At 43.5% G+C, this 15,050-nt stretch overlaps 1 protein-coding gene across 1 annotated transcript in view; it reads left to right on the top strand.

Annotated features, from left to right (window-relative positions):
• Positions 1-15,050, top strand: part of LOC119425634 (MAP7 domain-containing protein 1) — a gene marked incomplete at its 3' end in the record, with an annotated part of 36,507 nt that overhangs the window by 2,491 nt on the left and 18,966 nt on the right. The window contains 3 exon segments of the mRNA XM_037693170.1: positions 3,823-4,020; positions 14,592-14,660; positions 14,761-14,781. Coding sequence (XP_037549098.1) covers positions 3,823-4,020; positions 14,592-14,660; positions 14,761-14,781 — 288 coding nt within the window.

Raw genomic sequence — 15,050 nt, 5'->3', positions numbered from 1 at the left:
TGTTTGTTTCTAGTTGAGTTTGTTTGTTTACAGTTTGTTTGTTTCTATTTTAGTTTATTTGTTTACAGTTTAGTTTATTTGTTTACAGTTTATTTGTTTACAGTTTAGTTTATTTGTTTACAGTTTGTTTGTTTCTAGTTTAGTTTATTTGTTTACAGTTTGTTTGTTTACAGTTTATTATATTTTTTACAGTTTGTTTGTTTGTTTGCAGTTTGTTTGTTGGTTTGTTTACATGTTATTTGTTGTTTGTTTACATTTATTTGTTTACAGTTTATTTTGTTTGTTTACAGTTTATTTATTTGTTTACATGTTGTTTGTTTGCTGTTGATGTTATTTGTTTACACTTAGTTTGTTTACAGTTTATTTGTTTGTTTACTTATATGTTATTTGTGTTTTTTTTTCTTCATTTTATTTGTTTACTGTTTTTGATTACAGTTTATTTACCGTTTATTTAATTTGTTTACATTTTGTTTAGCTACATTTTATTTATTTGTTTACAGTTTGTTTGTTTGTTTACAGGTTATTTCATGCTTATTTACAGTTTGTTTACATTTGTTTTGCAGTTTATTTAATTTGGTTACAGTTTGTTTACAGTTGATATTGTTGACAGTCTTTTCTTATTTGTTTACATTTCATTTGTTTGTTTACATTTCATTTGTTTGTTGACTGTTTATTTGTTTGTTTCTGCGTGTGGCTCTGTCAACAGATCCCGGTCTTGTTTAGCAGAAGGAAACTGGATTTAGAGTTTTTTGTTCCTCGGGGTGTCAGGAAGTGAAGATCTGATCCCTGAAGGAGGACTTGTGGATCAGGTTTATGGAATCGGACCGGTTCTGTCACCCATCCTGGGTCAGAACTTTGTTAGACTCCCCACCCGTCCTGACCGCGGTGCCACCGCTGCTTTTCTGCAGAACCTGAAGGGACAGAACCGAGGAGTCCAGCTAACAGGACGTGAGGCGTTCAAAGACCCGCTGGAAACAACAGAACCGACACAGTGTCCTTCACAGAGACGTGTCTCGTCCTGTGGGACGTCTCTGAGGGAGTTGAACCTCGGGTCAGGTCTCCGTCGTGTCTCTGGGCTGACGTCTTCCTGCAGTCAGAACCTCTGTCTGGAGTTCTGGTCTCTGTGGGAACCGTCATGAGAACTGGACTCCCTTTGGGCCCATGAGCCTCCGGCCCGAGCTGATGTTCCTGGAACCCAGAAAGTCAGACTCGATCCGGGTTCTCAAGAACAGAACCCGGCACAAACAAGAATCATGACCCACCGGGTCACTATTTACAGAACCAAAAGTGGTTCCAGCTCAGGGACACTGCAGGTTCTGGAGTTCTGGGTTCTGACCCTGTTTCCATCATGGATGAAGAACATTATCGTGTTACCCTTCATGATGTTAACGACCCTGATCCGGTTTGGACCCTGGTCCTGTTGGTTGTAGGCAGTACTTTGGGCCCGGTTGCTGCTTGGGTTCTGTTGGGCGGAGAACTTGTTGAATCTAGTTTTCAGGACAAACGAGTGAAACGTTCAGCTCTGACTCTTTGTTCTGGTTCTGTGGAAGTGGACCCATTCAGCCCGACCCAGTCTTCAGTACTCTGCAGGATCTGATGGTCGGGTCGAGGAGGTTCTGAACTTCTGATGGTTTCTTTGGGTCGTCGTTTGTCTGGTCTGCTCAACAGGTTGGTCTTCTGCAGCTGGGCTGGTGTCCGGCACCGGTTCTGGTCAGTACTGGTCCAATAAACAGGCTCAAAGTTTCTTAAAGGTTCTGATGTGAAAAATGTAGAAGAACTTGTTGGATCATAAAGAGGAACCTTTACACAGCAGGAAGTGATGTCATAGTGACGTCATGAATAGAGGAAATGAAACGCACCGTGGCTCCTCCCATTTCCACTGTGACCTTTGACCTTCTGATCCATGAGTGAGCTGCTGGTGACCAGAGGAACAGAACCAACAGCTGAGTCATGTTTGGTTCAGCTGTTGGTTCTGTGACCTGTCAGGAGAAGTTCTGAAGGTTCTGTAGCTTAAAAAATATTGTGAAGGAGAACCGGGTCAGACCCGGCGGGTCAGACTTGATGGGTCAGACTTGATGGGTCAGACCCGTGGACCCGGCGTCGTTCTGACGCAGAAACATGGAGGCTGCTTTTAGACTCAGGAATGGGTTTCCTCGGCCATTCCCTCAGGCGTGGTGTGAGTGTGTGTGTGTGTGTGTGTGAGTGTGTGTGTGTGTGTGTGTGAGTGTGTGTGTGTGTGTGTGTGAGTGTGTGTGAGTGTGTGTGTGTGTGTGTGAGTGTGTGTGTGTGTGTGTGTGTGTGTGTGTGTGTGTGAGTGTGTGTGGAGGTGTGGCGGGTAATGCGAGCCTGTTTTTGGGTCAACCAGAGTTCCTGTCTGAGCAGCTCCTCAGCAGAAACATGCCACAGATTCCTGACGGTCTGACCCAGATCCAGCATGCCCCGCTCAGCACAGGGGCACAGAACACGCGTGTGCGTTCACACATGTTAACCTCTTCATGAAATGAGGCGCAGCTTCCTGTGATCCGTTAAAGCGGTTCTGATCAGATTTCTGTTCTGCAGCTCAGATTCTGATCACCTGATCCGTTTTTAACGGATCGGAGCCGGAGCCTGTTGTCGACCCGACCCGCTCGGCAGCGGACAGAACCTTTTATGGCCCAGGTTCTGCTCACAGCTAAGAATAGCTCGGGGCCGAGGGAGGAGGACGAGCTGAACTTGTGTTCCTGATGAACTTGTTGACCGGATGTGGGTTCTGCTGCGGGCTCGACCCACTTCTGTTCTGGGTCCAAAGAAACCAGAACCAGCCTGTGGACGAACCAGTAAGATGAAGAGACCCATTTCAGATCCTTTGGGCTCAGGCTGCAGCCGACCCACAGGAACCTCCTCCTGGTCCTGCTTGAGGCTCTGGTTAAGGTTCTGGTTCTGGTTCTGGTTGAGGTAAAGACAGTGGTCCGTCATGGCTGCTCTTTGAGGTTTCAGACACTGTTGGGTCAGTTCTGCAGGACCATGACCCGACCCGTTTGGTTTGGGTTTGTTCCTCCAGGTTAAAGTTCTGTTCTGATCCAGTTTCCAACATCCTGGTGCTGGACCTCCTGCTGGATCAGCTGTCTGTCCTCCTCTGAAGGTCTGGAGATGTTCAGGAGGTTCCCTGAGCATTTGGACGGGCCTGAGGAGAACCTCCTGCTCCATCAGCTGGACCAGGAGAACCATCACCTCTTCATCCGGCTCCTCCTTCTCTCCTCCTCTTCCTCCTTCTCCTGACCTCACAGCATCCGTCTCCATCTGCCCTGAGATTCAGTTTATGATCCCAGAACTAGAACCAGAACCAGAACCAGAACCTGGTGGTCCACGTCATTCAAACAATGAACCCTTAGCTAAAAGCTAACACGAGGAAAAGCTGAACGCAGCTCAAACTTAAAATCATCTCATATAAATTAAAACAAAAAAGTAAAAAATGTTGAAAAGTATCAAAGTTACAAAAGTCAAAGTCACCTGGAGAAGCCGAACGTTTTGATTTATGAACAGCTAAAGCAGCTGAATGAATGCTGAGGACTCGGGTGTTCCTGTGTGGGACTTTGTGGTTCTGGAGATGATGGAGGACAGTAAATGTCTCACCTGCTGCAGGTGGACTTCACAAGTCCAGATCAGCTGAGACACGACAAGATGAAACCAGTCATGGTCCTGAAGACCGAGAACAGCCGAAGTCCAAAGTAACGCTCTGGGAGACCTTCAGGAGGTCTGGAGAAGTTCTGCTCCAGAACCCTGGATGGTCTGGACCTGGATCAGGTCAGGCGTAAACTCTGATTTCTGTGTTTTCTGTTGCAGCTCTTCCCCTGCAGCTGGACTCTCGGTCCATCCAGAACCAGGACCAGGTTCCAGGGAAAGACCTTCTGAGTCCAGATGACTCGGCCGTCTCAGACCTGTCTCCTAAAACAGAGACCCCCTCAAAGACAGAAGTCTCCTCGAGGACCGACGGCCGACCCTCCACCCCCGGCTCCAGCAGCAGCCCCCAGCCCAAGAAAGGTACTGTATTATGAAATTCTTTATCAAAAGGGCTCGTGAACGGTCGGCACAGATATTCAGACCAGATGGAAAAAATAAAAACACCAGAGGCTGTTACTGCTAGGAGTAATAAGTGTCCTTTATTAACCTGCCACAGAAAACAGCCAAGCAAAAAGCATGTACACTCGTACACTCTTAACACACAAAATGATATGAAATAACTTCTCACCGTGACACTGGCCGGGAAGTCGTTTTCGACCCAGGTAAAGAAGAATCACATCAAAATGGCGTGTGGCACCAGCGCGCGGCTGATCCACACCAGGACTTCCTCAACACATTTCTCTTTCTTTCTCTCAAATTTTCCTCGCAACCGGGACACCTGCTCCACCGCCCCGTCAGCTACACTGCTCATTCTCACAAACTGAGCACCGAGCCGTCCATTCAACAAGCAGGCGGTCCTCACATTCTTGTTTACTCCATTGAGCCTGTAATTGCATTTTCTGATTTTATGCTGAAGTCCTGTCACTGGTGCCATCTTTTCTGACCTCTATTGCCTGCAAAAGTGGTCAAAACATCACTCGGACTATCTGCTTGCAGAAAAATTGTTCTAATAACTAAGATGGGCTTCTTCACACCTCTTCAAAAACAACAAAAACAACTGGGATGGGACTTCTTCCCATCCTGGTACAACTTTTTCTCCGTTCAGCTCACGCCTCCTCAGGCGTCTGAATCAACTTTTTTCTCTGTTTTAAAACTCTCACACAAAGGCTCGGGCGTCCCCTCCACCTCTTAAACACAAAGCTAGGGTTGGATGACTCTTCCAACCCGGCACAACTATGCAACTCGCATCAACATTTCTCTCAACACTTTTTTTTTTTCCCTCGTTTGAATATGGTGCAGCCGTTCAGAATTATTTATTTAAATTCTTAACATCCCATCCTCGTCGCCAAAAATGTATTATGAAATTCTATATCAAAAGGGCTCGTGAACGGTCGGCACAGATATTCAGACCAGAGGGAAAAAATAAAACACAGAGGCTGTTACTGCTAGGATAAATAAGTGTCATTTATTAACCTGCCACAGAAAACAGCCAAGCAGAAAACATGTACACTCGTACACTCTTAACACACAAATTGATATGAAATAACTTCTCACCGTGACACTGGCCGGGAAGTCGTTTTCGACCCAGGTAAAGAAGAATCACATCAAAATGGCGTATGGCACCAGCGCGCGGCTGATCCACACCAGGACTTCCGAAGATTAAGTTGCCTGTCACACTTCCTCTTATACCTTCTTCCCTGACCGGATCGCGTGAGAGCAGTGATGGTTGTCAGGAGGGCAGATTTAATTAAATCTGTTTTCCCATCTTCAAAGCAGTCTGTGCAACAGAGCGATGGCTTCATCCTTCAAAACCTGGGTCACTGTAACCTTAAGATTGGGCCCAATCTTCTGGTTAGAGCATCCCCCAGATTACTCCAAAACACATCTGCAGCACAGGAATGACTGAATAAGCAGATAAGCTGCATCAAAAGTGAGTATAAGTGTGTTTAAATAAGTGTAATATAGGTATAGATTGACATAAAAGCATTAAAATAATCATTTCTATATCAGGTACTGTGGGCAGAACCGGGTCGGTTTGGGTCGTGGTCTTCACGTTTGAAGCTGCTTTTAAAGTTCTGACTGTAAAATGTTTCTAAACCAGATGAACTGCTGGTTCTGGAAGAACCTGTGTAAACCTGATTGAATCTGATGAGGAGGTGTGGAACCAGAACCTGGATCCGTCTAAAGGAACATTTGAGCTGTTTGTTACAGAACCTTCCTCAGCTTCAGTGAAACAGGCGGCGGGATGTGGGCGGCGTTACCATGGGTACCCTGGTTACCGTAGTTACCGTGAGCTCACGCCGTGATGCTGATTTTTGTTTTTTTTATTTTCCGACGTTGTGGGCTCCACGCTGCCGTGGAACAGTCCTGGTCTGACGTTTACAGAGATCCTGAACGCACCTCGAGGTAGAGCTGGCGTGATGCCTTCGGGCGTCACAGATTCTGTCAGAAATCCCAGCTTTAATGTTGCGATTGGACACCAAACATAGGTCTGAAGCAGCTGAAGTTCAGCTGCAGCTTTTATTGTTGCAGACAACATCTGATGTCAGAACCTCCTGGTGCTGGCTCTTCTGATCCTGGATCAGGCAGTGGGCTCCCCAGTTGGACCTTCAGACCTGCTGCAGTGTAGTTTTGGAGCCAGAGTCTGTGCACTGGGATGTGGGGCTGTACCTTCCATGTGAAAGTCCCGCCTACAGCCCCTCCCACCTGACTAACAGGCTGTCAATCACAGACCAACATGAACGTGAACGAGCAGCAGCAAAGGAACAAAAATCAGCACCTGAATGTTTTTTACCTGAAGTGTGTTTCTATATTTTGGTTGGTAAGACAACCCGTTTGTTCAGCTCACCTTATTTCTTCAGCTCCAAGTCACAACAGAATCGTCTCAGGGTCTGAACAGAAACATTCATGTATAAAATAATAATTTAACTTTATTTATCTGAGGAGCAGCTTTGAGTTTAACTGCATCGCTGAACTCATCTTGAGCAAGCATGAAGGCGACAGTGGAAAGAAAAACTCCCTCATGAGGAAGTTTACATGAAGGGGCGAGGCTTAAAAAAATCACTGTAACGCTACTTTAATTGGTGATACATGACTTATCTGCGCTGCTGATTATCTCATGCTGCTGTTCATTTCTATCATCTGCTCACCACAGACTCATGTTCGGCTGCTGTTGTTACGCCGTATTGTTTGACATTATTAGTGTTTAGCATATATCTTAGATCTTTTAGCGTGCTGTTTGGCGTTCATTAGTTTATATCTTAGATCGTTATTTACAGTTTCTTTTTACACTTTACATGTTTTGCTATTTTTGTGTGTAACTGGGACCTTGTGTACATAATTTTGTTCCACCTCATGTACCACATGGCAGGATGGTCGACACAATCAGGTGCCTTCTGACTTGGTGTGAGAAACACTTTGTTTCTAAAAAAGAATCCCAATTTAAGTTTTAGTTTAGAACCCAGTTTGTCAATGCGAGATTCATTCATTCCACCTTTATTTAGACAGATGAATCACACTGGGCCTCGGAGACTCCTTCACAAGTGAGACCTGTTTGGACAGAACAACAAGCAGTGAAACTGGACACATGATTGATTGATTGATTACTTTATTCATCAGACTTGTAGTCCACAAAAGCATGACACACAACACACAAAAAAGAAAAGAAAAAAGAAAGATTTAAAAAAATAAAATCTTATAAAAGACTTGCATACCAATGTTTCCACAGAGCTGACTGATATCTTAGCGCACTAACAGAGGGATGTGAAAACATTACAATAAGACTGTTCATGGAGCTGCACAAACGACACATAAACTTGTATATCAAATTTCTCATGAGTGCCTGAAACGATCTGACATGCGCATTACAAAACATTTCACTTGCACTGCTGGACCTTGGTTTCTTAAGCAAAATTCTCAGGGAGTCATTATAAGCAACCTTAAGCTTCTGCATGCTAGCTTTTTTGAATTTACACCACAAAGGAGCCGCATACAAGGATGTACAATAAGCTTTAAACAGACTTATTTTTACGTCATCAGTACACATGTGAAACTTCCTCCCCAGAATGTTTGCCTGGGCGTACAACATTCGACACTGCCGATAAATGTCATCATCGTCACAGAGCTGGTCTGTGATGTAGTGACCCAGATATTTTGTTTTAAAACAAACATTTAACTTTTGGCTTGACAAAAAAAAATCTGGGAAACAGAGTTGTTTGTCTGCTTTAGTCCTACATATTAGCACAACAGTTTTCTTAGCATTATACTGCACATCATATCTCAACCCATAATCAGAGCAGATATTCAGTAGCTGCTGAAAACCAACACTGCTGGGTGAGAGGACAGCCAGGTCATCAGCATACATAAAGTGATTAACCAGGGTATCACCGATCATACATCCAGTTTTACAGAGGTTCATTTCTTTTGACAGGTCGTCCATGTACAAGTTAAACAGGGCAGGCGAAAGAAGCCCACCCTGACGCACACCATTACTCACTCCAAAGCAGGCAGAGATGTTATTGCCCCATTTTACATGCATTTTCTGGTTAGAATACCAGTAAACTAAAATTCGTATAATAATATCTGGAGCACCTCTCTGTTTTAATTTATCAAATAACTTGTAATGATTGACACGATCAAAAGCCTTAGAGGCATCAATAAACCCAATTAACACAGATGAATTTTTTCTTAGATATGCTCTTGCTGCCTCTTTCAGGCCATAAATACAGAAATCAGTTCCCAACTTGGCTTTAAAACCAAATTGATTATCTGTTGTACTAATAAACTTACTGAGACGATCAAGTAAGATTTTTTCAAACACTTTAGATATCACACTCGCTAAAGCTATAGGTCTGTAGTTATTAAGGCTACCAACCTTGCTAGTTTTGTCCTTAATTACCGGCACAAGGGTGATAGATAATAAGGAATCAGGCAACTGTCCATGGATCATAAACCCAGAGAAACACATTGCAAGCAGCACAGCCACTTTTTGGCTGGCATATTTCAGATGTTCTGCTGAAATGCTATCAGAACCTGTTGCCTTATTCTCACACAAGTACGCAATAGCCTGCTGGACTTCACTAGGGGTTATTAGAACCACATCACTCTTGGCAATATTTCCCAGTCCATATGGTTCACTTTTTACACAGTTAAATAAAGTAGAATAATGCTGTCTCCATAGTTCTGCTATGTTATCAGCCCCAGATACGCCTTCAATGGTACTGGGGAGCAATGCAGTAGACCTGTTTAAAGCTCGGACATCATTCCAAAAGCCAATGGTATTATTACAAAGCAGTTTTTCAGCCATGGAATCTGCTCTCATGTTCTGCTCACGTTTGGAAATGTATCGAATGGCATATTTAAAGTTGGCACTTGTTAATTTTTTATAATCTAGGAGAGTCCCATCTCTTGGTCTACCTGCTTCTACCCACATCTTATATGCCTGTTTGGCTTCTGCATGGTATCCTGACACATATTTATTCCAACCTGGCCTAATGTTATTAGTCTTTCTACATGTAGAGTATGATCTTGTAGCCTCATTCAAAGCACCCACAATGCCATCATACATAGTATGAAGGTCTATACAGTGAGATATATTACTGCAATTAACATCTGAGCACATAATAGATTGAAGAGGAAGACTTATTTTACTTAAAAGAAAATCAGTTTTCATATGATATACTGATAGGTCATCTTTAGAGAGTCTGGACCATTGGAATTTAACTGTGGTGGCACTATTTACCCCCCATATGAACTCTGGAAGACTTTTAATATCCAGCATCATTAAAAATGGAACATGATCTGACATAGAATACTCATATAATATTTCTATTGATTTTACAACAGCATGGGCATCAGCAGAGCTAATGCAATGGTCAAGCCATGACGTTGTATGCCAAGCTTCACTTATATAAGTATAGCTATCTGCAGGTAGCATTTGCTGACTGGACAATATGAAACTGTTATCATCACAAAACTGATGCATATGTTTAGCAAATGAGGAATATTCATCAGATATATCTGCATTCATATCACCTACTACATACACAGAGGTAAGATAATGGTCATCAATGAAAGAGTTCAAGAAAGCAAGTCTATTCAAATAAATGTCTTCATTCTGGGGACACTCGTATGGTGTGTAGACATTAATAATAACAAATTCTTTTTTTTTCAACTTTTAAATGTACAGCAATACACCAGTCAACACCAGTTCTGATGACATTAAGAACTGGGTCCAGCTTTTTGTGCCATAGAATGGCTACTCCTCCTGCGATGCGTCCTCTCACTATCCCCATAGAAAGATCCACAGTAGATTCACCAGCTCCACAGAAACAGTCATTAATACAGTTCAAACTTCCCAAATCCTGTTTTGATAAAAAGGTCTCTTGTAAACAAAGGATATCACATTTTTGCAACAGTCTATCCACAACCAGACGTCGTGCTTTATCTCCAGCTGTGTTACCGACACGCAGTCCCCGGCAATTGTAAGAAATAACACGCATTAATTAGTCTATGAAGGATTCACTGCAGCCGTTGCATCCATCCCTTTGGCATCACTGGAAGTGATCACCCCAAGCCCTTTGGACGTTGTAGGTTTATTCCGTGGCTCATAGTAACGGCGCACAACCGAACCCTCTGGCCACAGCTCTGGGTTGTACACTTCTGCAACGTTCTCACACTCCACACTGACTTTAAAAGAACTATATCTGGTGTTCCCAGTGACAATACGCCGGCACTGAACATCGCGTCCAAGTTTTCCTTTAAGATAGTTCATTAGTGTCTCATCATCAAGATCTGGAATAAATCTAGTTGCAAAAACAGTTACAAGCTTCGTTCTGACCACTTTTATGGTGCTTTGAGCACCAGTACCGATAATAGGTGCTGGTCTTTTACGCTCAGGTTTAGCTTGGCGTTTTAATGTAGCTGAATGGCTCTCAGTTTTCAAACGCCGCCCTTGTTTCACCACCAAGTTCCATGTGGGCGAACTGATGGGCGCATCTGCAGCACAGCTTCGGTTACGGTCATCACTCACCGCAGACTCGCCAATAATCCTGGGATCGTCGGTGTAGGTCCCATTCACGGCCAAAGCGGCATTATCAGCAATAACACAGTTTGTTCGAACAGAATCCATGCATGTTACCACCTCCTCGGAGCCGTCCGCAGCCAATGTCAAGTCACTGGCGTTGGGTATTCCTGGAACAGGCGTATTCACACTGCTGGATCCTCCACCTCCAAGGACCAAATGTCGTTCCATTGCCGTGACTCTGCGGTCAATGGTGGTGGTAACCTCACGCAACTTCTCCTCAACGTCCACTTGGCGTGACACTGTATGCTTCAGGGCACAAACCTCGCTCTGTAGACGCTCCATCTTGCTGAGTAAGTTGGAGACATCCAGGCTGTTGAACGTCACATGGAGCAAATTGGAGGCAAAATGAATTCCTTTCTTCTTGGCTGAGAAGAAAGACCCTGATAATGAAAAAACACCCACACATACAAGCACATGGTGACGTAGAACATTCCGTGGGGTGGGGGGGACGACGAGGGTGGTTAGAATGTCCAAGGACGCTCCCAGAGGCACTATAGGAGTTCTGATAAGGATGTAATAATCAGCCAGTTCCCTCCGGTGAGATCCATAAAGTTACAGTTCAGAAGAAACACAGAGAGAGGCTCAGAAGCAGTTTCACAGAGAGGACAGAGCAGCAAAGCAAAGGAGAGAGGGAGAGGAGGGGAAATGCATCCGCCCTCAGCAAGAGCAAGTGGTGAAGTGATTTAAAGGATAAATTCTCATCAATCAGCAAACCTAAATATTTGTAACACCAGACAACTTCAATACTTAAGCTGGAGAGGAAAGGTGGAAGCTACTTACCATTTGAAAATAGCATATCCTTTGATTTTTCTGCCTTCAGAACCAGCTTAAGACCAGCCACACGGGACTGAACAGAATCAAGTGCAGATTGCAGCAGTTTAAATGATTGTGAAACTGAAGAAAAGGAACAATAAACAACCTTATCATCATCATAAAGATGAGATTTAGCAACAGGCAAGTTATCGCACAGATTGTTTATATAAAATGTGAACAACAAAGGACCTAGTAAGGACCTTGAGGCACTCCCTTTAAAACAGGAAGGAGGGACGAACAGGACCCAGCTGCTTGGACACAGCCCCTTATCCACAGGTCCTGGTTGGGTCAGGCCAAATAGGGCCTTATTAGGCTGGTACCGGTAGGGCCGCTTCATTTTCCATATCCACAGCTCCTTATCCACAGGTCCGGTTCCTGTAGGACCCTATTGGGGCTCATTAAGGCCGGTTCCGGTGGGACCAGTTTATTTCTGTCTCCACAGTGCCCATAGTTCCCCTTTAGTGGGCGGATCATTAATGTCAACGCGCCTTACCAGCTGGTGGTGCTAGTGTTACATTAAGCTCTTTACTAACCACCACTAACACTATTAGAAGAAGAAGAGCTGGAAAAACACACACAACCAAAATGGATGATCTTGTTTCTGTTTTGAGTATTCTGCTTTGCCTGTGGCTTTTTCATGTACACACACACACACACACACATATATATATATATATATATGTAGTGAACTAGGCCTGAGGTCAAATCCTGACCTTAAGGACCTTATGGGCCAGAAACTGTCATTTCATTGATTTGAATCCAGAAATACAGGTTGACCCATCCTGAGACTTTCTTTCTTGAATTGATCAATTGAAAGAACACTCTTTTTCTATTATCATTACTATTTTACAAATGTTTGATAATCAAAGTGTGTTTAGTTCAAACCATTTTTAGATGTTGAAGTGAACTAATCACTTTTAATCAACTGTGAAACATTATTAGTGATTTTTAATCCTCATGCAAAGTAGAATTCATGTTAAGGTCTGTTACAGAGTAATTATGCATTTTCTGATTTTCTGTCTTTGAATGAGCAGTGTAAGTTGGTCCAAGGTTGGAGTCAAACGCAAAACAAGTTGTTGGAACGAACTGTCATGTTTTAAATCCTCTCAGACGTAAATATAGAGGCTGGCACCTGTTTTCCCCAACTCGCCTAAATATTCCTCTCGTCTGTCTGAAAAACATTTTCAATCTGTTCCATAACATTCTTGCTGTTTTTCTGACTCCTAGTGACCTCTTACGTCACAAAAACACACCCTGTCTGGTCGATTTTGACCAATCAGGAACCTCCCAAGTGAACCGGAAATAGAACTCTTTAAATGTTGGTACTTCCTAGTTCAAACCAGTCGGGTGGAGAGTTTGCAGAGCTTCAGTCGCTTCAGGCTCCGGCTTCAGTCGTTTGCAGCTCCAGTGCTGGGGAGAACAGAAGTCCAGGCATGATCCCGAGTTCTTCCGAGTCTTGTGGGATTATGACATCTTCCACCTCTGAGTGGAACTTCTGAAGGACTCCACTCATGTGAAGTCCACCAAGAGGTGAACTTGTGTCGAACAAGTACCGTCACTACTTCGGACGATTCACAGCTGTTCCTACGGAGACGCTGAAAGGGTGCGTTAAATGGAACTTTGTACCAGTGGAGACTCCTCCAGGTAAAGAGTTGATTTATACCACCTAAGTGTACCGGGGAAGAAGCTGGGAACTCACCGGAGAGTGCCGTTCTGATGCCGACACACACACATTTCCCTCATCCATCCTTTCTCTCAACTTAAACTTCAATTTCCATCTTTAAACTCTTCTATCTGCTAGAAATCATTCCAGATATTTTAGAAATGTCTGTTGTACAGCTGGAAGCAAGGGAAACAATCGCCGTATTGTTTCCTCCTTGTAAAACTTGCTAAATTAGCCATGTTGTTATTTTCCAATTTTGCCAAATTTATGTAAATGTGTGATGTTAAACTTGATTCTGTAAATAAATGACCACGTTCATTTTGATGGGTCAAAGAAAATTAACGTCTCACGTTACGTTTTTAATAATTCAATGCACGACATTATTCAGTCCAGAAAAATGAAAGAATCCGTTTAATTTATGAATATATCATAGCATATGTTCATCTACATATATATATATATATATATGGCCTCGTTTACTCCTCTTTTATATAGGAAGCCATCTTTGTGAAAAGAAACCGTCCATCATTAAACAGGGGTGGAGCCTCCAGGTTCAACTGTCCCCCTCTTACAATGCTGTGATTGCTAGTATCACTCAGCCCTCTGTGAACAGTAAACAGCCATCAGGTGCTAATGATCCATTGTTAGGCTGATGGTCCTTCTTGAGCATGTGATCAGCTGGTTCTGGTTGTCAGCAGCAAAACTGGTTGATCCACTCTGAGAAGGTGCTATTTAAGAGACTGAGCTGAATACAGCACCTCAGACTGAGGAAGTCCTCAGGATGAGAGACGAAACGTTTCTACAAATTTTTTGTTTTGTTTTTTTGAATGTCCAAAGGACCAGATTTAACTTTCTTAGATGTTTCTACCTGGATTATTGAGCATGCATCAGGATATTTTCAGCTTGTTGTTTTAATATTTACCTTGTGCAGCCGAATGATTCAGTCTGTCATCAGCAGTCTGTTGTTTTAATATTTACCTTGTGCAGCCGAAGGATTCAGTCTTTCTTCAGCAGTCTGTTGTTTTAATATTTACCTTGTGCAGCCAAAGGATTCAGTCTGTCTTCAGCAGTCTGTTGTTTTAATTTTTACCTTGTGCAGCCGAAGGATTCAGATTGTCTTCAGCAGTCTGTTGTTTTAATATTTACCTTGTGCAGCCGAAGGATTCAGTCTGTCTTCAGCAGTCTGTTGTTTTAATATTTACCATGTGCAGCCGAAGGATTCAGTCTGTCTTCATCAGCTGGTTGTTTTAATTTTTACCTTGTGCAGCCGAAGGATTCAGTCTGTCTTCATCAGCTGGTTGTTTTAATATTTACCTTGTGCAGCCGAAGGATTCAGTCTGTCTTCATCAGTCTGTTGTTTTAATATTTACCTTGTGCAGCCGAAGGATTCGTTCTGTCTTCATCAGCTGGATGTTTTGTTTTTACTCTCAGACTCGATGAGCTCCGAGCAGAGACAGAAACTGGCCCGGGAGCGGAGAGAGGAGCGCGCTCGTTACATCGGTGAGTTAAACACCTCTTTCTGACCAGCAGCAGCTCCTCAGCTCCTTTTTCTCCTCCTTTCTCACTTGTTTCTCTTATTGTGTCTTTTCACGGCTCTCAGAACAACAAACTCAGCTCCAAGGTAAGGACGGTTACATCCTCAGCAGGTCCGGTCCCTTTAGGTCCTCCAAGGATCTGGTCCGGTCCATGAGTCATCGTGGTCCATGTTATGTTTGAGGTGGAACCTCTCCTTTCTGTCATCCTCAGATTGATTTAAAACATTTTACCTTCATGCTGCTCAGCTGCAGTCAGACTTTGTGTCTTCACACTGAAACATTTGAGAAGGAGCAGGTCACCTGAGTCCCAGCAGCCAATCAGAGCTGAGCTCAGAGCAGCAGCCAATCAGAGCTG

The sequence above is a fragment of the Nematolebias whitei genome, chromosome 19, assembly GCF_014905685.2.
Source record: "Nematolebias whitei isolate Nwh7 chromosome 19, NemWhi1, whole genome shotgun sequence".
Classification (NCBI taxonomy): Eukaryota; Metazoa; Chordata; class Actinopteri; order Cyprinodontiformes; family Rivulidae; genus Nematolebias; species Nematolebias whitei.
This window is presented reverse-complemented; position numbering and strand designations above follow the sequence as displayed.